General features: G+C 42.3%; 2 protein-coding genes across 2 annotated transcripts in view; both read left to right on the top strand.

Moving 5' to 3' along the window:
• The window catches only part of RNF213 (ring finger protein 213), a 54444-nt gene extending 28170 nt beyond the window's left edge, over nucleotides 1-26274 (top strand). The window contains exons 29-67 of the mRNA XM_085311917.1: nucleotides 16-152; nucleotides 480-575; nucleotides 1063-1181; nucleotides 1588-1710; nucleotides 2535-2614; nucleotides 3434-3581; nucleotides 4008-4143; nucleotides 4587-4775; nucleotides 5222-5364; nucleotides 5804-5958; nucleotides 6334-6546; nucleotides 6963-7144; nucleotides 7952-8072; nucleotides 8185-8285; nucleotides 8564-8743; nucleotides 9276-9439; nucleotides 9535-9637; nucleotides 10384-10498; nucleotides 11336-11546; nucleotides 12632-12822; nucleotides 13201-13329; nucleotides 14003-14113; nucleotides 14360-14602; nucleotides 15218-15299; nucleotides 15923-15957; nucleotides 16486-16580; nucleotides 17332-17491; nucleotides 17923-18103; nucleotides 18900-18994; nucleotides 19644-19895; nucleotides 21159-21291; nucleotides 21980-22063; nucleotides 22420-22600; nucleotides 22728-22929; nucleotides 23092-23169; nucleotides 23482-23679; nucleotides 24669-24758; nucleotides 24856-25034; nucleotides 25632-26274. Of these exons, the coding sequence (XP_085168043.1) occupies nucleotides 16-152; nucleotides 480-575; nucleotides 1063-1181; nucleotides 1588-1710; nucleotides 2535-2614; nucleotides 3434-3581; nucleotides 4008-4143; nucleotides 4587-4775; nucleotides 5222-5364; nucleotides 5804-5958; nucleotides 6334-6546; nucleotides 6963-7144; nucleotides 7952-8072; nucleotides 8185-8285; nucleotides 8564-8743; nucleotides 9276-9439; nucleotides 9535-9637; nucleotides 10384-10498; nucleotides 11336-11546; nucleotides 12632-12822; nucleotides 13201-13329; nucleotides 14003-14113; nucleotides 14360-14602; nucleotides 15218-15299; nucleotides 15923-15957; nucleotides 16486-16580; nucleotides 17332-17491; nucleotides 17923-18103; nucleotides 18900-18994; nucleotides 19644-19895; nucleotides 21159-21291; nucleotides 21980-22063; nucleotides 22420-22600; nucleotides 22728-22929; nucleotides 23092-23169; nucleotides 23482-23679; nucleotides 24669-24758; nucleotides 24856-25034; nucleotides 25632-25785 (5589 nt within the window). The 3' untranslated portion in view covers nucleotides 25786-26274. The remainder of the gene's footprint in view (nucleotides 1-15; nucleotides 153-479; nucleotides 576-1062; nucleotides 1182-1587; nucleotides 1711-2534; nucleotides 2615-3433; nucleotides 3582-4007; nucleotides 4144-4586; nucleotides 4776-5221; nucleotides 5365-5803; nucleotides 5959-6333; nucleotides 6547-6962; nucleotides 7145-7951; nucleotides 8073-8184; nucleotides 8286-8563; nucleotides 8744-9275; nucleotides 9440-9534; nucleotides 9638-10383; nucleotides 10499-11335; nucleotides 11547-12631; nucleotides 12823-13200; nucleotides 13330-14002; nucleotides 14114-14359; nucleotides 14603-15217; nucleotides 15300-15922; nucleotides 15958-16485; nucleotides 16581-17331; nucleotides 17492-17922; nucleotides 18104-18899; nucleotides 18995-19643; nucleotides 19896-21158; nucleotides 21292-21979; nucleotides 22064-22419; nucleotides 22601-22727; nucleotides 22930-23091; nucleotides 23170-23481; nucleotides 23680-24668; nucleotides 24759-24855; nucleotides 25035-25631) is intronic.
• Nucleotides 25820-26310, top strand: part of ENDOV (endonuclease V) — a 16772-nt gene continuing 16281 nt past the window's right edge. The window contains exons 1-2 of the mRNA XM_085311901.1: nucleotides 25820-25834; nucleotides 26070-26305. Of these exons, the coding sequence (XP_085168027.1) occupies nucleotides 25820-25834; nucleotides 26070-26305 (251 nt within the window). The remainder of the gene's footprint in view (nucleotides 25835-26069; nucleotides 26306-26310) is intronic.

The following is a 26310-nucleotide window of genomic DNA, read 5'->3' as shown; positions in this document are numbered from 1 at the left end:
ATCTTGCACTCCCAGGTCACCACCTTCTCGAGGCTTCTCACCAGTGCTGACTCTGCTTGCCTGGAGAGAGAAGTGCAGGGTAAAGCTCAAAGGCTTCAAATCTTGTCCCTGCAGCAGTTTGACACTGAGTACTCCTTTCTGAAAGGGATCCGGTGAGTCTGTTTCTGCCTTACCCTGCTCTGAATAGGCTGTTACCTGGGTGGAACATGCATTGGAAGAACATGTAGAGCAACACATAATGAAAAGGGAGGCAGGAGAAGCTGTGCAATGATGGCCTATGTACTGGCTCAGTGCACACAGTATCAGCTACATCGTGTTGAGGCATGAGATTTGTTTTTAAAATTAAACTATCCCTACAGGTTAGGTGTGTTAATCTGTCTGCAGCAAGTCAATGCCAATGTGGAGTGACTATTTCTGCCATCTCTTACATCTTGTGTTTACACTTTGTGACTTCTTTTAAATCCCCTTTTACGCTTTAGAGATTTCCTTGATGCCACGTCAGGAAATAAAATCCTTATTATTCAGACAGACTTTGAAGATGGCTCTCAAAATGCCAAGCTCATCGCCTCAGCCAAGTAAGTCAAATGAGAAGTTTTTCCAGCTAGCTGTTCTGCATAGTACTTTCCACCCCCCATTTTGTTATTAGTATCATCTTCAGATTTTCAAAATCAGGAATGTGCACTTTGTTTATACCATAGTAGAATGAAACTAGAGGCACGAATTGTTCTTTGAATAATAATAAAAAACCCACATTACAGCTGTGTCAGATTAACAGACAATCTCCTTTGTCTGAAGCGTGAGTTGTTATTAACTGTTATCTTTCAAGGCACAGCTAGAGGTGATGGCATCAGAACAGTCTCTGACTTCACTCCACTCCCCTTACTCCTTTTTTCCCTAACAAGCTGTTCTGATGACATCACCTCTAGCTGTGCCTTGAAACGTAGCTCCATTATTCAGTATCTACAGAGGAAGAAGAATATGTCCTCTCTCTTACCAAGGAAAGATTTGTGGCTTTGACTTTTGTCTCATGGTCTGCCAAACAGCATTTCCTCTTTGTTATAGATACACTGTTGTTAATGAAATCAACAAGGTGGACTTGGGAGAAGCCTCTGTCTTTGTTTACTTCATTATGAAGCTTTCCCGGATGGAAGGAGGAACGTCCTACGTGGGATTCCATGGAGGTGGGTCTGGCCATCTCTGATTCGTCATTGTTTGTTTGGCTTCAGACAAGATCTGCTTTCACCAGCAAGATTTCTGTTGTCTGCACTGGGTTTTAAGAGCCTCAAAGCTCCTGTGGCATGTGTGGCCTGTCAGTTGGGGTAGCATGCATTAGCACATCCAGAGCAAATTGCTGCTTTCCGTTTCTACAGCAAGAAGTGAGAGTAAGCAAACTCTGAATTTCAACTGCCAGTTCATAAGTACTTGGAGATAATACTTGGGAAGCTCTTCTAGAAGAGCATGCTGTAGACCTGACATGCTCTAGGTGACCCTGCTGAGCAGGGAGGTTAGACTAGATGATCTCCAGAGGTCCCTTCCAACCTTACTGATTCTATGAGTCTGTGAAATGACTTTTTGTCCCATCTTCAGGCCTGTGGCAATCGGTACATATAGATGATCTCCGCAGATCCAAGGATATGATCTCTGATATGTCTGCCCTGAAGAATCTTGCCATCAGCCAGATGTTCTGCGAGGATTCAGATAAAACAAAAAGTAAGCTAAGTGCAGGTTGCCAGCTGATAGTGTTGATACACCAATGGAGGAAAAGGGGAGATAAAGAATTATTCCAGATTTAGTACTAATGGACTCARTGTCTGATACAATAAATCTAACTGTTTCCCCTGCTCAGCTTCTAATCCTTTTAGGGGATGCTGTGTGGCTATAGACTTATATTTGTGCTTAGCTTGCTACATCTACAGACTGCAACTTTGGGGTCATTAATTAAATTAATTTGATAGATTTCCCTTTTTCTTTTGACACAAATGTAGTGTTTGCACCGCTGAACACCCAGCATGCTCTGTCTCAGCATGGGAGGCAGCAGATCCTGCATAGCAGGGCCCAGAACACAGTCAATGTGAATACGAGAGCTCGAAGAGGTGTGCTTACACTACATGTAGGGGAAACCACCAACAGTGTATTATTCTAGAGAGTCTCTCAACTTGCATCAATACAGATCTATTCATCTAAACCTGGAGGAAGATTATAAAAGACTTTTTCTTCCCTCCTGCGTTTTTTCCTAGAGTCTCTCCTCTTCCACTATACTGCCTTACAGGAGGCAGAATACAGCTATAAGGACTCTATTACAGCCTAGCACATAAGCTCTGAGTGTCACATTTCTTCCAGTTCTTGCTGCATGAAGCTTGGCGGCCTTAGCAGTGGTAACTGTTTGGAGAATGGCATCTCAGCTAGCTATGCAGATGATAATGGATCTCTGATGGATGTTCTGCTGCTCTAGGATGCAGTCCCTAAATAAACTCCTACCTGATAGCAGCAGTGAGTTGCTTCTTTCTAAAGAGAATTTTACACGTTGGTTGCAGCTCTTCCTTTGAATGGCAAGGATCAGGACGAAGCCAAGATGGAGGTTGAAAAACTCCTGCCAGAAGCAGAGAACTATGAAGTAAGTTCAAAAAACATTTACTTGCTTCTCAGCTGTCAGTTTGGCTCCCTGCCTTTTGTCATCCAAAGGTGCAATGTACCTTTTACATCCACATTCACTTGAAATCCATCAGGAATATTATGTTAATGATGTTAATTGTTAGACACAAATTCCTCCCTGTTCCCCAGTCAAAATGAGATTCACTAAAGAAGCAAACCATTCTAAGGACTCTCCAATTCCTTAGCCATTTCATCTCTCTAATTTTGAGTCACTGTCATCAGTTTTAAAAAGCTTCAGTGCACCTTGAAGCTGAGATCTGTGATTCTGAACCTGCCACTTCAGCTACTAGTGCTTGTCAGCTGAGGGGTCATTTAAAGCTRGACTTGACTGTGGACTTTACTGTGCTGCAGACATGTTGAGGCTGGCTAGTGCTTCTTGACAGTATGTGATGCTGCAGAATGCTCAGTACCAGAGTGACTGCATGTGGCTTTGCCCTGCTAGTGCTTAAACATCTCCCAGGGAGTGAGTATATCCCCTAGTCAGATTTATCATTTCCTCTTCTGTTTGAACCACTGGATTTTTCTTCCTTACAGGAATCTTATCTTGCCTTCATACAAATGCTGTGTTGCAAACCAATTTTAAGGGTCCACAGAAGTCTTGATAACAAAAGGAGAATTTAGATTTGCACCTTGGGATAAGAGGAAAACTAAGAGATGGAAAAAAAGTGGCACAGGCCCTTTGTAGGAGAGCACTGTAAACATTTTAAGAGGGATATGTGTTGTGGGGCAAGGATGTACAACTGAAGAATGGTGAACTTGTTTTCATGCTGTCCCTGGGAAGGGTGAAATCCTGGATACCACTGCACTCCTGAGGAGCTGTGTGCAAAGTGCTGTGGGGATGCTACGAGATCAAAATGAAGACTTCAGTCGTAGTACAAGGCGAATTGAGATTCTTCTTGGCTTTCTGTCCAAAGAGGATGACTTAAAAGGTATGTGCTCCCACGCTGCAGCAGACAGAGTCCCTGAGCATCTGAGAGACTACCAAAACATGTAAATTAATCCGCTGGTGCTCCAGAAAATAGAAGGAATCTCTGTTCTGTAGCTTGACAGAGATCGGTGGTCCTTGCTATAGTGTCAAGAAGGTAGCTGGCCCAGGTGAGTGAGCTCCCAAGAGTGTGTGCCTGAGAACTCACTGGAGTTTGCCTTGAACTTGCCATTCCTTTGGGGGCTATAGGGCTTTTCCTGGAACTCTGGTCTTGACTCTCTCTGGCTGTACTATATCTAGTGGTTGATTTTCCCCTGTGGATGATTATTGAAACAACTGTGAAGCTCTGTGCTTCCTGTGATATATGGGTTCTGATCTAAAGGGGATTTAAAAAAAAAGAAGAAAATGCAAGGTCTCTGGTGTTTTGTAGCCTCTTTCCTGAAGATAACAAAGAGTCGCCTTTCCACTCTTCTGAAGAAGCAAGAAGAAAATTCCTTTCACCTAAAAAACTGGGTGCTTCGGGAGGCTTCCAACCTCAGTGCTCTTCAGGAGGCAGGCACCTTCAGGTGAGGACAACAGCAATATCTCATAACCTGTAAGCTTCCAATAAAAGTCTGCCRATGGCAGCTGCTCAGCAGAGACGGCAGTTTTGTGTATCTGAATATTTGCAGTGTCAGTCTCAAATCTGTGATGGAAACTCTCTGATGGGAATTTTGTCCTCTCCTGGTGTCTGAGGGAGGGTGACTTAGAGCAGAATAGTCTGTTCTGGGACAGGAATGCATGAATGCACAAATGTTCTGATTGGAAGAGTGGGATTACAGGAGGGGCACAAATGAGAGAAGAGTTGTGGTTGTGTTGGTGGTTGTTGTGGTCTCTCTCTTTTTTTTAAGACAAGGTTAGGATTCTTTATCACACATGTCAGGAGTTTCTCAGAAAGATCACCTTCTGACTTGTTGATGCCATTGCTCACCTTCCCTCTGAGTGTCTTTATCTCTTTCTGCCCTCAAAGGCACACTTTGTGGAAGCGAGTCCAGAATGTGATCACTCCATTCCTGGCTCTCCTGATAGCAATTGTAGACAGACATGGCAATCTGGAGCTGTTGGTCAGGCCAGTGGAAGAGTGGGTGACAAACCTGTGGATGTTTATCTTCAGTGATACAAAACTTCTGACTATCCCTTACGGTGTGGGTAAGAGCAGGTGAGCCACTGCAGAGAACTGTGGGAGGGCTTGGCTGGCAGCACTGAAACCAGGCCAGCAATGGCTTTAAATCCATATCGGAGGTTAACGTGTTCTTGGCTCCCTATGCAACAAGCATGTGGAGCAGTTCTTAGTGACTTCAGAAGTCTCCTCTTTTTCTACCCAATCTTGTGTGCTCCTGGGCTTTGCTCTCTGGGTCTTGGCATATTCACGCTTTTTACCCATCCCTTTTTAGCCACATGCCCTGCTGTTACAGCCCTTTTGCTAGGGAATGCTTACTGAATAAGTCCTAATACTACACAGTTGTCAGGAAAGGTTGTGTCAGTGAGTCTCAGTTCTTCCCTCATCCCCTTCTACAGCTAAGTTCTTGGTTTTTGGTGCTTCCTGCCTCTGAATGCATTTCCCAGGCAAATGCCGAGAGCATTAATGACCTTTTAATTTCCTAGCTCTCAGACAGAGATAATTCTGGTGCAGAGCAACATGATGTTGCCTGCTGATGCTGGGAATGTGATGGTGCCCTTCAGCTGGAGGATAAAGGAGTACTTGGATGATATGTGGTTGGAGGCTCAATACATTCAAAGCACTGAAGGTGAGACACTGGCTTGAACTCATAAAGTGGAGCAGCTCCATACTTCTGCCCTGTGAACTCCAGCTTGTCACTACTATGCATCTACCCTCSTGCAACCCTGGAGTCATTTTCAATTCCTCTGTGCTTGTATGACCCAGTAGAGTTTTGTGCGCCTAACTTTTCTTTGTGCTTCTGAATATTGGCATTTCTCCTCTATTCTGTGCCCTTGCACTGAAAGTACTATGGAATTATAAAGACTTAACGGGAAGGTGAGATACAGTAAATATTAGACTGGTTCTTGGGCTGAGAAGGCCTGGCCTCAAATCCTGTGTTAGTGCTCTAAATGAGATAGTGTTACATGCATCAGTTATTAATTTCRTGTAGTCCATTTAGGATAGAAGCTGTGTCAAACTCTTCTTCCTCTTAATATTCAGCTTTTCTCTGCGTCCTTGTTTTCCAGATGAAGCTGAGAAGTTTGTGAATATCTTCCAGAGAACTTCACTGGGAAAATTTATCTCTGATCTGACTGAGGAAGACAGGAACATGCTCTTCCAGTCCTATCTCACAGACTTTATTGTCTTGACCATTGGTGTGTCCTCTCTAGAAGGGCTGCAGGTCAGTGTCTGGAACAAGTATCAAGAACCCTTTAGGACAGGGAGAGCATGATGCCTGTGAACATGCCTTTCCCTATCAATCTCACCATCTTGTCAGTCAAATTCCCCCTCTCTGAGACAGCTTAACAGCAAGCTAGCCGCAAAGCAAGTACATTTGACATGGAACGGCTGCTGAAATAGCTGAGGCCTTACTCAAAAAAGCACTTCCACAGGAGCACCTATAAAAACTCCCACATTATTTAAGACTGTCTTCTTTGTAAAGTACTGATTCCCTTATTTCAGAGGCTTTTATCAAGCTTTCTGATACAAAATGACTTAGAACTATTTTTTTTTTAGTTCTGATTTTATTTTACTTTGTTTTCTTCTAAACTTTCAGTGTCTGCAAATTGCCCTCTTATCCTGTGTAGAGGAATGGAAGGCAACATCTCCCGGAAGAGAGGAGGCCATGCCATCCTTGCCCTGGGTTCACCTTGGATATAATCAGTTCAAGAGCCGTCTGCAAAACTTTTCTAGGATTCTGGCTGTACATCCCACTGTGGTAGACCACCTTATTGACCAGGAAGGATATGGAATACCACATTCAGAGATGGTAGAGTCGCTCACTGTCAGACATTTTCTGTTCCTCAGTCCTTGTAGAGAATGCAGTTTATCTTCCCTGATGTAGCTAGTGTTCAATCTCCTTCTGATTCCAGCAGCATTAAAGAGTGGGAAGCATAAGCCCAGTTAGGATCCTTAGTATTACAGATAGTCAGCTATATTATCACTCTTGCAAAGCTGTCCAGCCGTACTAGCAGTATTAAAGTAGTTTGACATGCTTTCACATGATTAGTAGGATGTGCTAATGATCTGAGTCACGAGCATGCAAATTTCAGAGTTTTAAGAAAATCATATAAAACATTATTTGTACAACACTTGTTTTAGCAAACCAAAATGAACCCAAGGTTCATAAATGATTGTTAAATGCAGCTGCAATATTATACTCATACTCTGTATATGCACATCTAGATTTTAGATGTGTTAGCTGCAACTGTATGTGTCGAAAAGTTGGAGAATCAAGTGCAGACATCCAACCTGGAGATGTGGCTACAGAAAGTGAAGAACCTTCGTATGCCCATTGAATTTCTTTGTAAAGAGAAGGATTTACAGAGGAGTGGAAGTCGGTGCCATCAGCTGCTAAAGGAGCTGAAGTATGTACCACAGATCTGCTAATAATCTTAATCTCATGCCTTGCTGTTAAGAATATCAGTACAGACTGAAAACTGCTCTGGTGCTGCTATTCTCAGAGAAAGATTTCACAAACCTTTTCAGGTTACTGCAGGGCTGAATCACATCAAACATCAAGAACCAGTTTTAGTTGGTTGTTTTTTCTTTCTTCTCAGCTTATGTGAATTCTCTCCCCTAAGTCTAGCTATGTTATGCAGTTTATTCCAGCTGGGTTCAAGGCTTATATAAAACTCTGATTAGGCTGCTGTTTATTAGCACAGTCTCCATACTTCATGCCTTGTGCATGAAGACTGACAGATGATGAACTTTGCTGCTTCTAAGACAGAGTCTTGTCTCTTGGATGGCAAACTCAGGGAGCTACCTCAGTTTCTCACACACCCTGTTTAACCTACTACTAAAGAAAACTTTAGTTAATGGTAGTTTGTTTGTTTTTAATTACTTCCTATGTTACAGGAATTAGAGGTGTGAGAAGGTCTTTCCAATGGTCTTAATTCTGTTGTGCCACTGTCTACAGACTAGACTCCTATGCCATGAGCTAACTGTGTTAGGTACTGTATAAATACTTGACAGAAAGCCAGGTTCCACTTCAGGGGGTGATAACTGAAGGGGGAAAAAAAGAAATTACATGAGGTGCAAAAAGGCTGTACTGGTGAGCCTGAAAAGCAGYGAGGTCATTAGGCTGACCTGATAACTGCACTTCCCTTGCTCCTCATACATTATCGGCTCTCAGCTTATAATTATATTTCTTGTAATTATGCTTTCTTTCCCAGAGTTTGTTGGAACCGGGTTTTTTCTATGTCTCTGTTTGTGCAACATGTGCTGCTTGGTATCCACACTCTGATGCCTGCATTTGAGAACCTAATGAAAAGATACACTACGCTTCTTGCCAAGGTAATCCAAGATATGATTTCACCTCTTCCCATGTTTCCTTTTGCTGGTCATGTGAATTTTTCCCTGGAGTAGCAGAGCTGAGTCATTTAACTTTATCTTTTTTTCTCTGCAGTGTTTTCAGCAGGATTCAGACATGAAGAGTCATCCAACTTTTATTGCAGTGATGAAAGTACTGTGCCAGTGTAAAGAGGAAGTCAGCAACAGGCTCTGCAGGTACCTTCAGTACCTTCACTGAGACAAGTTGTAGGTTCTGATAGCAATATTGTCTGTTTTGCCTCCATGCTTTTGGGCATAGGGCAGTGTTGCATTCAGCATACTGAAAGCCAGATGAAGAGCAGTAACTTCCATTTTATTCCCTTCCCTGAAGCTGAGTAGTTAGCCAGCAAATCTGACACTATCTCCTCTTAGTCTAACTGCAGATGAACATCTTTAAAGGCTTTTAGTAAGACAACATTGAAACAATTGTGTTCATTGCCATTCCTGAATTACAGATATGGTGTGAGGCCATGTCCAATCTGCCTGGGAGAGCCCAAGGATCCAGTATGCCTTCCTTGCTACCATGTTTTCTGCCTGAAGTGCATTCAGACATGGCTAATACCAGCACAGATGCATTGTCCATTCTGTAAAGTTGCCATTGAGGATGTTGATTTTACTGTCTCCAAGGAACTCAGGTATTCCTTCCTGCCCAAAGGGAATTGTTGCACTAGTGGACAATAGGGCTAGTTGAGTTAGGAAATTCTGATTCACTCCTCTGAAGTTATCAGCACAAGCAGAACAGGTGGAAGAAGCTCTGCTAATCTGTTTATGGGGCTGGAACAGGTCCTGTCCGTCTTCTGCTTATTGTTTCAAAAGAAGAGAGGAAGTTGCCTTAGCCCCTGTAAGACTGTATTCATATAAAACCCTGTTAATGGTTTAATCAGGTAACAGAACTGYTTGTCACCTTGGATTGCTTTGTAATAGCTTAGCAAGAAACTTACAGTAAAGGTATCCGCTGACAGTGATAGCTRAGATCACAAATGGCGGTGTGATACAGCCTTTGCAGACAATACTGTTGAAGCATTGCATAAATCAGGGCTTGTGGAAAGCTGGAATGGAATCTCACTTTGCTGGTGATTTTGCCTGCATGTGATYTGATTCATCTGTTACTTACCTGGTTCTGTGTTTCAATATCTTTTGTGCTAATGCTTTTCACCCTTTTCCTAGTACTGCCATAGCAAAAAATGCCCTGTTCCGGCAGAGATGCAATAATTTCTTCATAGATATAGTCACTACCATGTGTTTCAAGGACAACGAACCCCCTGAGGCAGCAGTGATACAAGAGCTGCTTAATCTGCTATTTGTTCACAAGGGCCTTGAGAAAGGTTCAGGTGAGCACCCTTCATCCTGACACTAAACCTCATGGAATCAATTCTCTTGCCAGTTTCTCTTGCCTGCTAATCCTGTCTTTTCTTTAACTCTGCAGATCAAGCTGCTGTCTACACAAAATTTTTGTCCCCTTTTAATGATGAGGTGGATAAAACTCCCATCATACGCTCAGTAATGCTGAAACTCCTCTTGAAGTACAGGTAAGCACAATAAGACAGTTGATAGAGGACTGTATGTTACACTGTGGGGTGTAGTTTGGTTTAGTTTTCATGACCATCCTAGTTGTTCTCCTCACTTCCATGTTATTCACTAAAACTGAATCTTTATAGGTGAAATTCATCCTCTGTCTTCATGTAGGTCAAGCAGCTTGGCTGGCTTGCATGTAGCTTGTGTGAAGTATCTGATTAGTCTCTACCAAGGTTTACCTAGGTATTCTTAACCTAAACCTGGGCTGGGAAACTTAAAGAACCTAACCATGGATGGCTTGGGAAACCTAGAGAAAATAGCTGACCGGCTGACACATTCTAGAGCAACAAAGCAATATTCCTGATCCACAGATATATAATCGGAACAGGATCATCTGTATGTGTACATAGTCCTCTCCATTTGTGCAAGTTCCTCTAGCCTCTGTTCAGAAATGCCTCTTCTTCTGCACTGACCCTGACGTGCGATTATTTCCTAATTCAAATGCCTAAAATAGGTCAGATGACTTATGTCCTAGAAATGCTCATTTCTCACTGTTGATGGTGAAAGCCTATCTTGGATGCAAGTATGAAGCTAGATGGCAACAGGCAGAAGCTGCATGGTTGCTTTTCCATCTTCCAGATGGATCCAGAGTGCCCCTATCTGTCTCATGGACATAAGTCATAGTTAGATCATGATTTAGGACACAAGTAGTAGTCACAGCACTGCAGCTGTGTTAAAGGGACATTTCTCTCTCCTGTAGCTTCAATGAAGTGAAAAATGATGTTCAAGATTACCTGTTGCGGGTAGAGCAGAGCCAAATCCTGGAGAAAGATGACAAAAAAGAATTCTACTTGCTTTTTGTCAACTGCTTGGAGGTAAGACAGCAGAGTAGGGAAGTACTGGGCAAGGAAACTGTTACAGAAGAGAGTCAGGAATAGAAATTCTTCTGCAATTTTATCATTTGTTCAAAACTGCTCTCTAAGTAGCTAGTCTTGCTTTCCCCAGATAAGGCTTGTGTTTGCAACATTACATAAATTCTTCTTTCTTGTTTCTTTCCTTTGTTTCAAATTGTTTGTACAGATGCCTAAGAATAATTAGGTGAGGCCAGACAAGACCCAAACTCCAGCAGTTTAGAGTGCAGCAAGCAATGRGGTTTCTAACTGTAGCTGTGGAAAACTGGTACTTTGTTTGCAAGACTTTAGGTGGTTGTGCAGAGTTGTCCCCTTTCCTCCCCTTRCATAGTTTTTAACACTTTAATTTCAAACAAACTTGACAGCAGGGTAGAGGTTTCATTTCCTCTAGTTTTCATTAAGATATGGCTTTGTAGATAAGAAAGATCCAAATTTGTGTTCTTGCTACGAGAAAAACAGGTAGAGCTTTGCATCTTGAAGTATGCTGTGTGTGTTTCAGCATGTGTTTGGCCAGTCAGCATGCTCATAAATCTCTTGCTCAGCTATATGCTTAGGGAATATGGGAGAGAGCTTGGGCATATTGCCCAAGAAGGTGTTAGGGAGCATGACAGAGATGAAGATAGGGACCTGGGAGAATCAAAGGAAGGAGCTAACAGTATTGGAGTGGAGTGTGCGATGAGAGACATGAAAGTTTAATGTGCCTATTGCAGTGAGACTGCACTTGGGATATGCAGTATAAATGCATAGGATATCTGATTTAAGTAGTTTTGGCATTCATACAGTATCCTCACCCATCTTTAGGATTCTATGTGTGAAAAGTCTGAAGGCAGCTTTGGATATGAGCATACAAACTATCTGCTGAGAGACAGAAGCTTTCCAGAGAACTATGTCCCAAAGAACAACCAAGAAACTCCACAGGAATCATCTGTTGAATATCTGGAAGCAGTAGCCAAGGTTCGGCTGTACCTGGATATAGCTGCAGAGCTGCTTTTTGACTTGCATGGGCCCACAGGTAGGTCTAATTATTGCTCTATGAAATGCTTGAAATGCTGTATGTGGAGTAAAGTGACCATGGGAAAAGGGCTAGACACAGTCAATGGATCTGTTGCTGTTCTGGAACTTGTGTTGATGCATGGCCAAGGAAAAGCTTATTGGCTCTTTTCCTTTCCCTACGAGCATCAGTCAGTATTTGTCCTCTTTACCATGTATTAGTAGAAGTGCTCCATACATAGTAGCAAGACTGTGCTAGTAATTGCTGGGGTATAATTATGTAGCAGTTCTGCTTTTGGAAGGAGATTTATTTTATCCTCCAGGCACTAGTAATGAAACTTTCCTTATGACAGACTAAATTAACTTAAATGAATAAAGCGTAAGTGAAGCTTCAGATACATGACTGCTGTAAGGCTCTTTGTTCTATACATGTAAGAGTTCTGGGCAGCTAAAAAGGAGAAAGATACTTCCAGAAAATAAGTAAATGAAGTGCTGAGATCAATCGCTGACCCAATAAGGGAGAACAATGTCTGGAGAAGAGCCTCAAAGATATTTACACAATCTGTGAAGCATCAAAGTACGGTATTCTAATGAATTCCAAATAATTGCAGTGTCCAGCACTTGCAGTGAGAACATCGGGCTAGCTAAATGTCTCTGGGGATACTGTTCTTAGTGGGGGGGCTACACCACGTTGGCTGTTGAGGAGACAATGGAAAGCCAATATTGAGCAAGATGGAAGAGCTCTGAGAAGGAACTCTTGCCTTGTGCCTTACCATGCAAAATCAACYAGCTAATTTCTGTGCAATGATAACTATAAAATACTTCAGAGATTTCTGACGTAAAAAAGTACTAATTTCAAATATACCTTGGGAGTCCCATCAGAAATCAATAGTAGGTTTCCACGTAATCTAGGGTATTTTGAAAGTGTTATCAGTCTCATAAATGTGTCGTTGTCTAAAATTGGGCTACAGGAAGATTCCAGTTTTCTGAGAAGGGAGAGCTCTCAAGTTCTCCTGCATGTTCAGTCAGTATAAGAAAAAAGAGCTTGTTGCGATGGCCAGTTCTAGCAGCAGAAGATGAACACTTATTTTGCTTTTCTTCCTCCAGAGCAAGACTACCTAAAGGAGAAGCAGCATTATCTGGCAAATGTGAGGACATTCTGTAGCCTCACTAAGAATGACTGGCATCGTGTTTACCTAGTCCGGAAAATTGCTAATCAGTATGGGATGGAATTTGCTCAAAAGCTTGTCATGGAGGCACAGTTTAACTGGGTATTCCCAGTGGAAATTCTGCAACAGGTAAAGAAAAGAAATGGGTGGTGGCTTTCTTTTTTTCCTCTTTCTTTTTCATTCTTTTTTTTTTCTTTTCCTTGGAGATGGCTCTGTTCTCCTATCAGTCTTCAGTCTGTGCTGCTTTTGAGTGTTTCTAATGTTGCGTAGCCCTGGGGGCTCACTGTAGTAGGAGTGATTGTGATGATGACTTACCCTTGCTCTCTACTGAATGGACTTTGTTATGGCAGTGTGAAGCCATTTGGGCTGCCAGGCCTGCCTGCTGCCTTTTAGTGAAGGCTGAAATGGCACATCTCTTTGCAAGCAGAATCACTTCTAAGAACAGCTTCCTCCTTGTCTGCTGTCTAACATCCATGCAGTGCTCACCATGGGCTTTTCCCTTCATAGATGCGACATAACCAGTCTAATCAGATCGATCGATACCTGGCGTGTGGCAAGAACTACAGAGTCATGCGTGATGTCGTGGGGAAAGCAATGATTGAGTTTAAGATGGAGGATCTTCTAAAGGCAGAGAAGGTAGGGCACAGTCGTCTCTTACCTGCAGTTTCTCGTCACCAAAATCCTCTGGAGCATCAGCATTTAAGCTTTGTGTGTTCCTGTTGGCAATGTTATCTTTCTAATGGAGATGCCTGGGTTGGGTTGCCTTTGCTTGAAAATTACTGTGACTTGTCTTTGCTGAGACACAAATGTTTGCTTTTGTCACCTATGCTCCAGCATATGTAACACAAGTTATTTCTATCAGCTGCCTCATCCTTGCTTCTCCCCCCTTTTAACATATTGCAGTAGCAATTGGTTTTAGAGTAAGCATTACAGACACCTTGTAGCCAACTGGACTGGAGAGTAGGCAGATTTTCAGAGCAGGTTTATGCCCCCTCCCTGTCTGCCCATATCTGCCTAGCCTTGTGCCTTACCATGCAAAATCAACCAGCTAATTTCTGTGCAATGATAACTATAAAATACTTCAGCGATTTCTGACATAAACACAATCAGCTTGTGGACTGTCAGATAAACCATTTATTTGTGGCTTGAACAGCCATTTTTGCACTATTCCCTTCATGAGCAGGTAGAACTTTACTGTGGACCTGCTGAAGCATATGTGTCCAGGAACCAGCTGAATGAAGCCTTGTGAAAGCTGAGCTATGCCAATTGTAGCCTCTTCTCTACTGCATCATCAGTTTTTCTTTTCCAGGCACATAGCAGCTCCCCACCTGTAAGGTCTGTCCATCTACTCCTGGCTATTTTCAGAGAAGTAACTGCAGTGTATGGAGTCAGTGACTCAAATCTTCACCCCACRCAGCAGGTAAGATACTTCACTAAGGAGGCTCGTGACAAACATGCTTTATTTGTAAGGATGAGCGAGATTTATATTACTGGTGGAAAAACCTTTTGTTCTTTTGTCTTAAATATAGTTTTATCCTGATCTGGGCAGACTTGAAGATAGTTTTCAGTGCAGGGGATGACACAGCAGGGGAAATAGGTGTTATTCCTCTTTAATTTGGTTGTCAATCTCATTCTGGTTTTATTTCTTTCAAATATGTGTTTTCAGCAAAGTGATGCTATGACTGAGTTCATTCAGAACTCCCAAGTCCTGAATTCTCCAAACCTGAAGCAGTTTGCAACATCTCTTGTGAAGAACACATTACCGTCTCTGACAGTGAAGCCTCAAAGCTTCAGCCAGGATGGAGCATTGATTGAAATGGTGGTTCATACCGCAGCTGTCTTGCTGTGTGGGCAGAACCCCATCCTGCAGCCCCTGAGAAATCTGGCGTTCTGTCCGCACATCATGATGGTAAGGAGACTTTAACTCAGATGGTGGTTCAGCATATTGCTTCTTTCATGTGTCTGCTGGATCCTCTAGAACCTAAACTTTCTTAACACCAAAATAGATCTACTTTGTTTTGTCTGTGAATTACTGTTGGATGATTATTTCCGCATGGTTGAGATTAATTAGCACAGTGACAGGCTCTGGACTGGTACTCTTTTGAGTGATATTACTGATACTGAAATTTGAATGAGCAAGTCTGAAAGCAGTTGGCAGGTCATACTGTGGAGACCTGTATGCTCTAGAGGATAATACCTTACGGAGCCCTGCACTGAGGATGGAGGGATCTGCTGCTCTATTTTTTTCCTGGCTGTCAAGGTGTATGCCAGGGTATGTGATGCCACTCTGATAGGAATCCATTCAGGAAGTCCACAGAGCACCTGTGCAAATCTTCACAGTGCTGACAGCTTTTTAAAGAGTAGCTTTTCACAGGCAGAATTTGAAAAAGTACATCACATTCTTCCCTCTGCATTACTTCTGCTTTCAGAAATCTCTTACTCACCATCGTGAGGAACCATTGAACAACTGCTACAATAAATAACTGATTTATGTAATCACTTGTCACCATTTTTTTCTCCTTAGCACTCTTTTCTGCCTACAATGCCTGAAGATATAATGGCTCAGGCAAAAACATGGGAAGGAATGAGCACTCTGCACTGGTATGGTAAGTACTCTGGACTATCTCTGGCAGAAATGGAAAGAAAATCCTTGTTTTTGAATGAAACTGTTCCACATGTGAGGTCAGATACTTTCTTCTTCTTAGCATGAATTATGGTTTGTAATTAAGATCTATAGCTATGCTTTGTTATGTGGATACTGCATCGAAGTTCATCAAGCTCTGTTTAGCCTTCAGCTTATAGCTGTTCACAGAGTTCAAGACTGCAAGGGACCTGTCTTGACACTTTTGGCTATGTTAAAGAGATGTGAGTAGAAGAGTACTTTGCCACTTTCCTGGCCAGGAAATCCTTCATTAGGATTTTAGTGTAAACTAGGAAGCATTCTTGCTTACCAACCCCATTTGGTACTTGATAGCCAAATCTTGCGGGTTTCTATTCCTTGTTTCTCAAGAAGAGAAACTGAAAATGAAAGTTTTCTGAAAACTGAACACTTCTTCTGGTTCCTGTGTGGGCCAGTGATTCCTCTGGGCTTTGGGAGCATCAGTGTTTTCCATTAGATCTTGAGGCATATTTTTACTGCTCCAAGATGATGGTCTTTATAAAAGGAAGTAACAGGGACTTCATAAATGTCTGTCTTACCATACCATCCTATTTGTTTCTCTTTTGATAGCGTGTCCGAATGGCCACCCCTGTACTGTAGGAGAGGTAAGAATTTGAGAATGGTGAAGTAGCTGGTGTTTGCAACGTTAAACTTCTACATTTTTCTTATTTTTCTTATGTTATATTGCATAGTGGTTCATTTTCTAAAATATATTACTGATCATTTTGCTGTTGCAATGTAACATTTAGAGTAGCTCTAATGCAGCTTATACCATAAATCTAGGAAATGAGGCAGACAGAGGCCCTCTGCACAGTATACTGTCGTTTTTAATTAACCAGTTATAGCTTGGATTTTTGTGCTGGGAATTAGAAACTGTAAAAGGCTTTGCAGTTATAGACGTAGCTAGCAGGTTTTATTTTACTTTTTTAAAAAACAGAAATTCCCTATCTAGTTGTGACAATTTGCAGTAGGAAAAGGGGAGTAGAAGAAAGGGTCTTGCATGAGTAAGGTACCTCCCTGTGACTGAAACAGAATATGCAGTTCCCCTGCTCCAGAATCTGGTCCCATTCTGTTTTTCGGCCAGAGAATTCCTCTTAGTCTGGAATTCAGTATTCTCATTTGTCTTTTGCCAGTGTGGTCGCCCGATGGAAACGAGCCRCTGTGTTGACTGTGGTGCCTTAGTTGGAGGGCAACAGCATAAAGCACTGCCTGGCTTTCAAGAATTCCGGTATGCTTTGCTTCATTAATCTTTTCAGCACTAAATGGTGTAGTACTTATCTTTTGCTTTAGAAGCATGGTAAGTATTACTTCATGCTGTTACCTGAAAGGCACAAGGGATACCTCTAGAAACCTGAGGCTTTGTCTATTCCCTTGAGGAGAAGAGTCTTGGCATTAGGAGTTCTGGTAAAACTCTGAACTTTCAGAAGCTGTCTTAAAATAAAGGCTTGTCAAACTTGGTTTTAGGCTTTTCATCCCTTTGCTCATCTAGGCTGATGATGTGATTCTATACTGACATAGAGTAATAGGCTATATTTTCTTAGACAGACCAGTATGACTGAAGACCTTCTACCAAAGCCCCAGTAAGGTTGATTTGTGTTTTCCCTTCCTTGATTCCCCAGATTAGTGCTTCCAGTCCTTGTGCAAAAACATCAAGGTTACAAATTCCAGCAGTGGCTTCTCATCCCTCCAGCTTGGAGGTGGCTAATCTTGCCCCACAGGGCTGGACTCTGCCTCTTTCACAGAAAATGTGTGAGGGAGAGATGTCCAAGGAAGAGTAATCGGCCTGCAAAAAATAAGGGAATGAATTGGCTTATTTGTGTACAAAATTAACAGGAAGCACTTATTCTACTATAGCACTTTTGTCAGCTTTTATGGCATTCAGAAAACTTACAGGACAAAAAGACATTATTGGTATCAAAGACTTCTCTTGTATTTTCTGTCAAGGCAAAAACAAAATTACAATATGTACCTTACAACAGGAATAACGAAGACAGAACTCAAACTGGCCACATACTTGGAGAAGCACAACACAGAAAAATAATGGGAGTGTCTGATCGGGCCATGTCTCCAGTTGTCTTCCTTCTCATACGCTTGCTCACACATTTGACAATGTTGCTGGGAGCTACAAAAGATCCTCAGGTATCTTTCATAATTATTCTGAGTGGCCACATGAAATGTAGTAAAACCTTTGTATGGTACAGGTCCTTTTGTGTCTCATTGCCTAGTGACTTGGGCAGTGATTTTCAAATCAACTTCTAGTCTTGTCCAGGAGGGATTTCAGTTTCTTCTTGTCCTTCAAAAGAGGTTGGACAGAGCCATAATTTCACTTCACTAAGGAAGTTCATTGGCCATCTTAGCACACTATAGTGGAGGTGGGAGCCGAAGTGCATCTATAGTGATAAAATGATTGGTGCTTTGCTGCACACATTCCTGCCTTTTTATATATTCAAGCAGTAGGAATCCTTTAGGATAGAGTTGAGAATTTCTGGTGAAGGACTGTAGCGCTGCATGCATTCAGCTAGAACTGGACATTACTGGCTACGCTCATTTTTTGCCTTTTGTTCTTTAAGTCATTGGAAAGGATCATCAAGCCACCAGTGCAGAATTCAGTAAGCTTCCTGCAACAGCATATTCAGGAGGACTTGGCACAGCTAACAAAAGTTCTGGGGAAGAGTGTGGATGAGACTATCAACACCCTTCATCTTCTCCTAGGCAGCCTCCTCAAGGACCCCCAGCAGCACCCAAGCCAGTGTAAGGAAAATTGCCAACCATCTACAAGCTATTATAGCATTTTAAGGGCAGCAGTTAGTTAGTTACTTTACTAATAGATCATTTCCAACAGGCAGTAGCTGAGCTAATAAGGAAGATCCAGAAATTCATAGCTTGTTTCTTATAGGGATAGAAAAATTYTGGTAGTTTACTTCTGTTTTACTCAAGTATATGGGGTTTTCAGGATTTAGTATGTAATTCTGAAAAGGAGTTATTGAAAAAAAAAACTTCATGACACTTTGAAGAGCTTTCAGCTCACAGAAGCACACACTATTCAAAGCACAATAGCTCATGCTATGTGCTCATCTATATACTGCCTTCAAAATGACTCTCAAGATGCTGTTAGGTAGAAGAGAGATGGCAGAGCATGGTTTACACCTAAAGTTCAAGTTGATGAGCTGTGGTGTCATGGGATGATTTATATGTAATGGCTGCATTTTTAGTGTGTGACAATACAAGTCAGTACTCCAARCTCTGTCCTTTGGTCTGTCATTGATCATGATCTAACCTTGGACAAGCTGTTTAACTTTCCTGAGATTATCAATGACTTGCATAAAAGTCCATATCATGCAAATGAATGACTGGACTGAAGCTTCTAAAAAGATTGAGATCACAGTGTGCTGTTTTGGATGATGTTTACTCTGCAGGTAGACTGAGATACTTATTTAGCTATTGGCTCATCAGAGTAACTTGCAAAAATGTCATGCCTGGAAGCTTAGAGAGTTTGAGTTTTCTTAAGTGTTGCAAATGTAATACTTAATAAATATTCCTGTTGCAGGGCTGATTCAATTTGATGATGTACTCTCCACCAAAGAGAAAAGAAACAAATGGGAAGAAATTGTGGCAAACACATTTATTCTTCCTGAATTGAAGGTGAGAAATCTGCTGTACAAAACTTTAATATTCAAACTGTTCAAAGATCACTTAACTACAAATCTAACCTGCTGTAATACCTGTGCCAAACTGTTTACACCACTATTCCTAAATCCAGTTCATCTATGACACAGTTGCAGGCTAGCTTCCATTTGTTGTCAGCTAGTCACTTCCATCTGAAGGATATCAAATGTGGAAGCTATGTACAGGGCCATAATTTATTCTATCAATTATTTGGTTAACTTTTTTCTACCTGTGGCAATGTGGCAATCAGATATTTAGACTGAGCTATAATGGTTTTGTACAGCTAGAAAGCAGAAATATCATAGCTCAACTGAAACTTTTTGTCAGGTAAGCACRTTTGTGCTCAAAATGAATACTACCTGCCTTTTTTTGTTTGTTATTTAAAAAATAAAATACCTGGGAGTTGGGTGAGTTGGAGAACAAAGAGTAACTTTATGGTATAAATAGCTGTCTTGCAGTATGTGTTTAACAAACCTTGCTTGGGAGTTAATCTTCTGCTTTGACATACTTCTGTGTCAATTAGTCATTGAGCTGCCAGGGAAATATACTTCAGTGGAGGTTCAACATGGCAGGATGCCGCCAATTTTAATGATTTCACTTTTTAATTAATTTATTTTTAATACAGGATTTAGATAAAAAGCTTCTGGAGATAAATAAACAAATTCAAGAGGATGAGAAAATTTCTTCCAATCCAATAGTGAAAATAGTATATGGTGACCCTACCACTTTCCTGTCCAAACTGCCAAAGGACAGTCACATACACCACTCCAAGATGTGGAGCTGCCGAAAGAGGATTTCAGTGGAGAACCTGGGTCATGTAGTCCAGCAAAAGAATGCCAAGGATGCTGTTCCTCTCCTGTGGAAGTTTCTGCAGAAGGTGAGTGTGATACAGGGATGAGAGACTACAAATTTCAAAGATCAGTACCCTGGCAAATGCTTGTCAATAAGAAAAGGAAATGGCCAGTGACTGGCTTTATATCCTCATCTTCTTGAGTATTTTTAGTTATGTGATGACTGATCTTGAGAAAGAAGCTCCTGTCAGCTCCATGTCAAAAGATGAAGTGCATCAATATGTGCTTTGCGAGCATTTTGAAACAGCAAAATCACAGTGTAAGACCAGGTTTTTGTTTATGAGTTGAAGTTATCAAGGGACTGGAAGCTAATTTTCCTTCCATAACTCTCCTCCCTTTGGTTCCAGATTAAACTGTGATGTTAGCTCTCATGYCTCTTACGAAAGCAGAGGAATAGAGAACAAATAAAGAGCAACCTCATTCTTAATGATATCGTGAGATCAGTAGACTTGTTTCTCACGCTCACTCTTGGTTGCTGCCAGCTTTTATCTCTCTATAAAATACTGCTCTGCAGAGCACACAAGCTGTCCCTCACCTTTGTTTCAAGATCATGTCCAGTTTAGTATTCAGAGGTCCAAGGGCAGGATATAGACTGAATGGTAAAATGCATTACCCAAGAGCCTGGGTTATACTGCATAAAGGATCTGAATTAGTTAGTGGTTAGTCATCAGCTGATTAAGGTGCAAGGTGCCTCATTCCCTTTTCAAAAAGTGATAGTGTCTTGATTTCACTTCCTGTTTCTGCAGATCATTGGTCACAACCCCGAGAACTGTTATTTGAGTAATAACAACCTAGAAAATGATTTCAGGTCCTCTTAACCTGTAGTGGTACCTTGGAGAGCAGACATATCTAGCTGTCTTGGATTCTCTCAGAGCATAGGCCCATGAGGGGAAGCCCTTCTTCCCATATGAAAGGGCTGACTGTGTTAACCTATATTCCTTAAAAATGTGGCAGACTATTGCAGAAGGTCTTCATGCATCTCTCTAACTCTCCAAAAGAAATGAGTATGTAATCTCACCAGTCTACTTCCAAACTATGTTGAAATCTGCTTGGTCACCCAGCTGGCCTGCAGTAAAGGGGTTGGACTAGATGATCTCCAGAGGTCCCTTCCAACCTTACTGATTCTAGATTCATCATAAGAGTATTTGCCCAGTGATAGTGTACAACATCCAACAAAAACCTGAGGATAAGCCAAAAGCTGGCTACACCAGCAAAAGCAGTGCAATAAAAGTATGCAATGTGTTTTGTCCAAGGACAATCTCATTCATAGGTCCCCTTTCCCTTTCTAGGAAACAGAACTGAGATTAGTTAAATCTTTACCAGACATTCTGGCTCTTCAGAGAGACTTGGTTAGGCGATTTCAGAACACCGCCGTTGTCAAGAACTACACAATCAGAGACTTCCTCAATGAACCCCACTCAGGTGAGATGACTCTGCCAATCCAAAATTAGTAAAACAAAAAGTGCTTCAGATAGATTTCCTTGGATAGTCCAGGAGCTGAAAGTAAAAAAGAAAACTTTTCTTAAACTTGCAAGCTTAAGCCTTCATATTTTGCATTTAACTTCTACCCAAATTAATTGGGGACCCTAACCCCAGAGTCATGCTTGAAAAAGTCATCAACTGGTTTTAAGAGGATGTAAACACAGGAAGAATGGTCATAAGGGGTGCGGACTGGGCTCAGAGGTAGGCAACCTAAAATCCTGAATGCAACAGTGGACATGAAGGATTTCTAAGTTATGCCCTAGATTAGCACCTGCCTAGTATGTAGAATAGGTATTTGTCCCTTCCACTCATTAGCAAACTGACATTTTGTGGCAACTCCTTGAATTGTATAAGGCATAGTGCTTAAAGAACATGCAGATTCAGACCAAAAATCCATCCAGCCTTATAGTCTGGGCCAATAGCAGATGATAGTGGAGGAATATAAACAGAACAATTTTCTAATGTCACCAACTTGAGTAAACCGTTTAATATACGTTTAGATGCTTTTGATCTTTCTGAGCAGTTAGCTAGAGCTCAGTAGTGCATTTGAACAATCTTCCCCTACTGTGGGGTTTGAGTGTTGGCAATAGAAGGTGTTTTAAGGATTCCTGTTTCTGGTATTCCCCAGATGTGATGAGGAACCTTTTACAGAGGAGAGCAAATGTTTTTCTGACTGTTTGGAACAAGCTGAGAAGATCACTGGATACCAACGGTGAGTAAACTTYTTTCCCAGCATTTTTCTGAGAGTGAGGGCAAGAGGTTGCCAGCTGTTAAGACAGTAGTTGTCTGATACCCTTGACAGTCCAAGTTCCTCCCATCAGAAACACTGAGCGGTATCAGCAAAACTGACCTTGGCCTTTAAAGGTTAGAGGTCTAGGTGGAAATGGAAGAATTTGTTTCCCTCTTGTAGTTTTCTCATTTGAACTTTTTTCCTTTGGCACTAAAGTGACAGAAAGAGCTGCGCTCAGTTGTCTTTTCAGGTTGGATACTTTCTGCTGTATCTGTTGTAGGTCAGGAGAGCCTGCTTGTCATGGGCTGAAGAATAGTCTTTTCTGTTTTTTATTTCAGGAGAAATTAAGCTTCCTAAAGGCTACTGTGATGTTGATCTGACTCTGGACAGCAAGCTTGAGGTCCTTCTGCCACGCCGACAGGGACTGGGCCTCTGCTCCACAGCCTTAGCCAGTTATCTCATTAGTCTGCACAATGATTTTATCTACTCAGTAAACAAATACATCAAGGAAGATGATAGGTATGTTGCTATGCCAGCTAGACCTTTTTTTGGTTTTGTTGTATTGTCTGCTACCACACAGTCTGCTTTCCCTGTTTCATAAAGGCTTCTCCCTCTAAAAGAAGAATTTTTTTCCCCTCTTCTGTAGGTACTTGATCAGTCCATCAGAGGTGGCTGACCTGCACTTGATCAGTTATGAGGTTGAGAGGGACCTCATTCCTCTGATTTTGTCCAACTGCCAGTACAGCATGGAGAAGGGAAGGGAGACTCTGCAGGACTTTGATCTGGAGAGAATCCAGCAGCAAGTTATCAGCAAGTTTCTGCAGGGGAAGCCATTAATCACCCTAAAGGTAGGACAGTACAGCTAGCTGTGTTTTCTGCAGTCAGCTTCTTGGCGTACGTTGGGCCCCTGCATTGTTTGCTGCAGCCAGGCTTGCACTGTAGCAGGCCTTGCAATGTTACCAAGGCTCTACAACATGTGGATTTCATTCCAGATTCCTCTCTCCTGACAGGGAATACCTACCCTTGTGTACAGATATGATCGGAATTATGAACAGCTGTTTAATGACATCAGGAATAAGCTGGATCAGGTGGGTTTCCGCAATGGAACAGGACAAGCAAGAGACCCCTGACATCTCAAGGAGTGTCAAGGTTGCCTTGTGTCTCTTGGCTTGTTCATCTGTTATAAAGGCTTGTCTGCTTGTTTTCCTGCATGGCTTGAATACATACAAAGTGGCCTTCTTTCCTCAGTAAGGATTGGCAAAGGAAAGGACATACATTTAAGCATTTATGGCTTCCTAAATTTGGGGGTCTGCCCACTTCCAGGGCTTCAGCAACTTGAGTAGCAATAAGGAGTGGATCTAAATTAATACTGGCAACTGTTTTGACTTCATGGTTTTCAGAGCCCTCTTCCCAGTTCTGTGATAAACACAATCAGTGGGGAACTGCAGTCCTATAGTGATGTCTGCGATGCTCTGTCTGTCACTGAAATTACGTTGGGATTTCTTGCCATGGCTGGAGAGAATCCTGAAATGCTTCTGACTGACTACATCACACAAATTCTGCAGATGGGTGATCAAACAAATCCTCAGGTATTGAAGGTGAGTCCAGAAAGCAAATCTCTTTATTCTTAAGGGATAAAATCTGTACTGGTTTATACAAAATCCAACCAGCCTGATCTCCAAGCCTAATAAAAGTTTAGTTTTAAAAAGTATGTATTAGAATTTCCTTTCCACTGTACTTTACAGCAGAGAAGAAAACAATTTTCACTTTGACTGCAGCAAGTGTTTGCAAGGTGGGAGCACCATGTAGCTCATGATGCTCAGTAGGTTCTTGCAAATTCCTACAGAAAGGTTAAGTGCAGGATGCTCAGGTTGAGTTCCCCTTTACAGATCCTTCCTCATTTGCTAGCACCAGGAAAGAAAATCCTCAGTGGGATGACAACATAACTGAGTGCAATGCTAAAACTGAGAAAAGAGCAAAAGATGCCAGGAGGAAACTTCCAGTAATGAGTCAGCTTTCAGTGGCACTGGCTGCCTGGTGTTGAGCGGGAATGAAAATGTCCCTTTACTTCTTAAAGGTGGTGAAAGAGGAAGGTTTATCTTCCTAATGATGTGTGAAAAGCGGCTCTGTACATACGGGAGGGGAGGTGGTAAAGGCACTGTCTGATGACAAATACACATGACATAGCTATCACTTTCTCATTTCTTCTCCTGATGGCGGAAAAGATGGAATATTGGATGCAAAATGGGTTAGAGGGAGAAACAGGCCTGTTGCAGACAGACTCTTACACTTAAATTGAAAACGCTGGATAAGCTCTCTGCTGATGGATGGGGCTTTTGTTTATGCTAATTTCTCACAGTAAGATTGACTGCTGCTGCTGAGTGCCATCTTGCTTTGGCTATGTCACCCTGCCTGTTAATGTGGTTTTCACCGAAGTGGGCACTCTCTCGTGCGCTCTCATTCTCTCTGTCTTTGTGGCTGTGCTCTGCTGCAGTTCTGATCTACATGGGTATGGTGGTTGAGAAAGAATGGGTTCCTAAATAAATCCCTCACATGCAGTTTCTCTTTTTGTGTATTTTTCTTTCAGGCCCTTAGCAGATGCTGCCTAAAGCACAACATAGCCTTATGGCAACTTCTCTCTACCCGCAAGTCAGAGCAGCTTCTGCACCTCAAAAGGGTAAGAACACTGGTAACTACTGTGTCTGTACAGGCCTTTCCTCTTTTCTAAATGAAGTTGCTTAGGTGGTGCATGTGTTTTCTCACTGCATCTTTAGGATCCTTTTGAAGACATCAGCACAGTCTACAAAGCTGAGCTTAGTCCAGAGCTTGCCAAGCTCCTCAACGCCTTCCTTGTCCACTCAAGGCTGGACACCTTCCTGCAGGAGCTCCATGAAATGATCATCCTGAAGCTGAGGCGTGTCAAAGTTGTGGATGAACTCAAACCCACATGGAGGTAATAGACTTGTGCAGTCCAAACTGCCTAACAGTCAGTAGCTCCTAACTTAAGCTTCTCTGCCTCTTTGAGAATGCATGCAAAGGGAACAGTTCCCTTGGCAAACATCTGCCCTCCTGGACACAAAGCACAAGCATAAATATTAAGAATTTGTACCTAGTACTAAGCAGCACTATCTGTTTCTAGCATATATGATGACTCTTTATTTTATACAAGCTTTTTTGGCAACACTGATGGAATATATCATTCTACTGAGGATTCTCTTTCCTGGTGCTGGCAGGTGAGGAAGGATCTTTAAAGGGGAACTCACTGCTGGAATTATCTTGACTGCTAAAGATGAACACAAGCATTTCTGCAGTCACTCAGATGAGCATACAGCTTTCTACACATAAGCTTGGTCCCAACAATTTAATCCTGACTTCTGTGTTCTTTTTATCTCTATACACATCTCAGTGTGTTGTTTAATCCTCCTCATAAAAAAGTTGCACGTTAAAACGCTGTATATGTAATGTTGGTGCATTTCTAACATATAAAATATTGCGTTTGTAGTTTGCTGTATACAATCTATTAATACTATTTTTGCTCTTTATTTTCTAGCTTGAAGGAATCGTTCCTTCCTTATCTTGATGTAAAAGACTCTGAGTTAGCTACAGAGCTTGAAGATATGTTCCCAGAAGAGATTCTGCTCTCTCATGCTGTTGCTACCTGGAAAGCAGCTGCTGTCTTCAGAAGAAGACACAGAGAAACTTAAGGGCCTAAAGAAAGCCAAGGCCACCAAAGCAGCAATGYTACGTTTACCTGTGACTGATCTTCACCCCCTCCCCAAGGAGCGCTAGTGACACAGACTCTGGAAAATCAGCCCCAAAAGCGTGGTGTAAAGCCTCAGTGCTTCCGTGCCGCAGAAGGACGGGGAAGAGAAGCACGGGGCAGAGGCAGGCGCTTGTCTGCTGCGGGCCTTTCTGAAGGGCTGCTCTCACTGAAGGATTATTTTTTCTTTTTTTTTTTCCCCACCCTTTTTGAACTCTGCTTTCGTAGGTGTTCTGCACTCTGTATGCCTCTTTAGAGAGGTCCGCCCTTCGCTCCTCCTCCGCGGCCSCGGCGCGTCTCCGCACCGCCCGGACCAGCGCGCTCCCCTCCGACTGGCGCCGAGAGCGCCCGGCGCTGCCCGGGCCGCGGCGGGCGCTGGGCGTGTTCCGCCGGGCCGGCCGGGCGGACCTCCCAATAAACCCGTTCTCGCTCCCGCGGCTCGTCCTTCCTTGCCGGGGCCGGGGGTGGG

Source organism: Rhea americana, unplaced genomic scaffold (genome assembly GCF_003343005.1).
Source record: "Rhea americana isolate MKP2758 unplaced genomic scaffold, rheAme1 scaffold_351, whole genome shotgun sequence".
Lineage (NCBI taxonomy): Eukaryota > Metazoa > Chordata > Aves > Rheiformes > Rheidae > Rhea > Rhea americana.
This window is presented reverse-complemented; position numbering and strand designations above follow the sequence as displayed.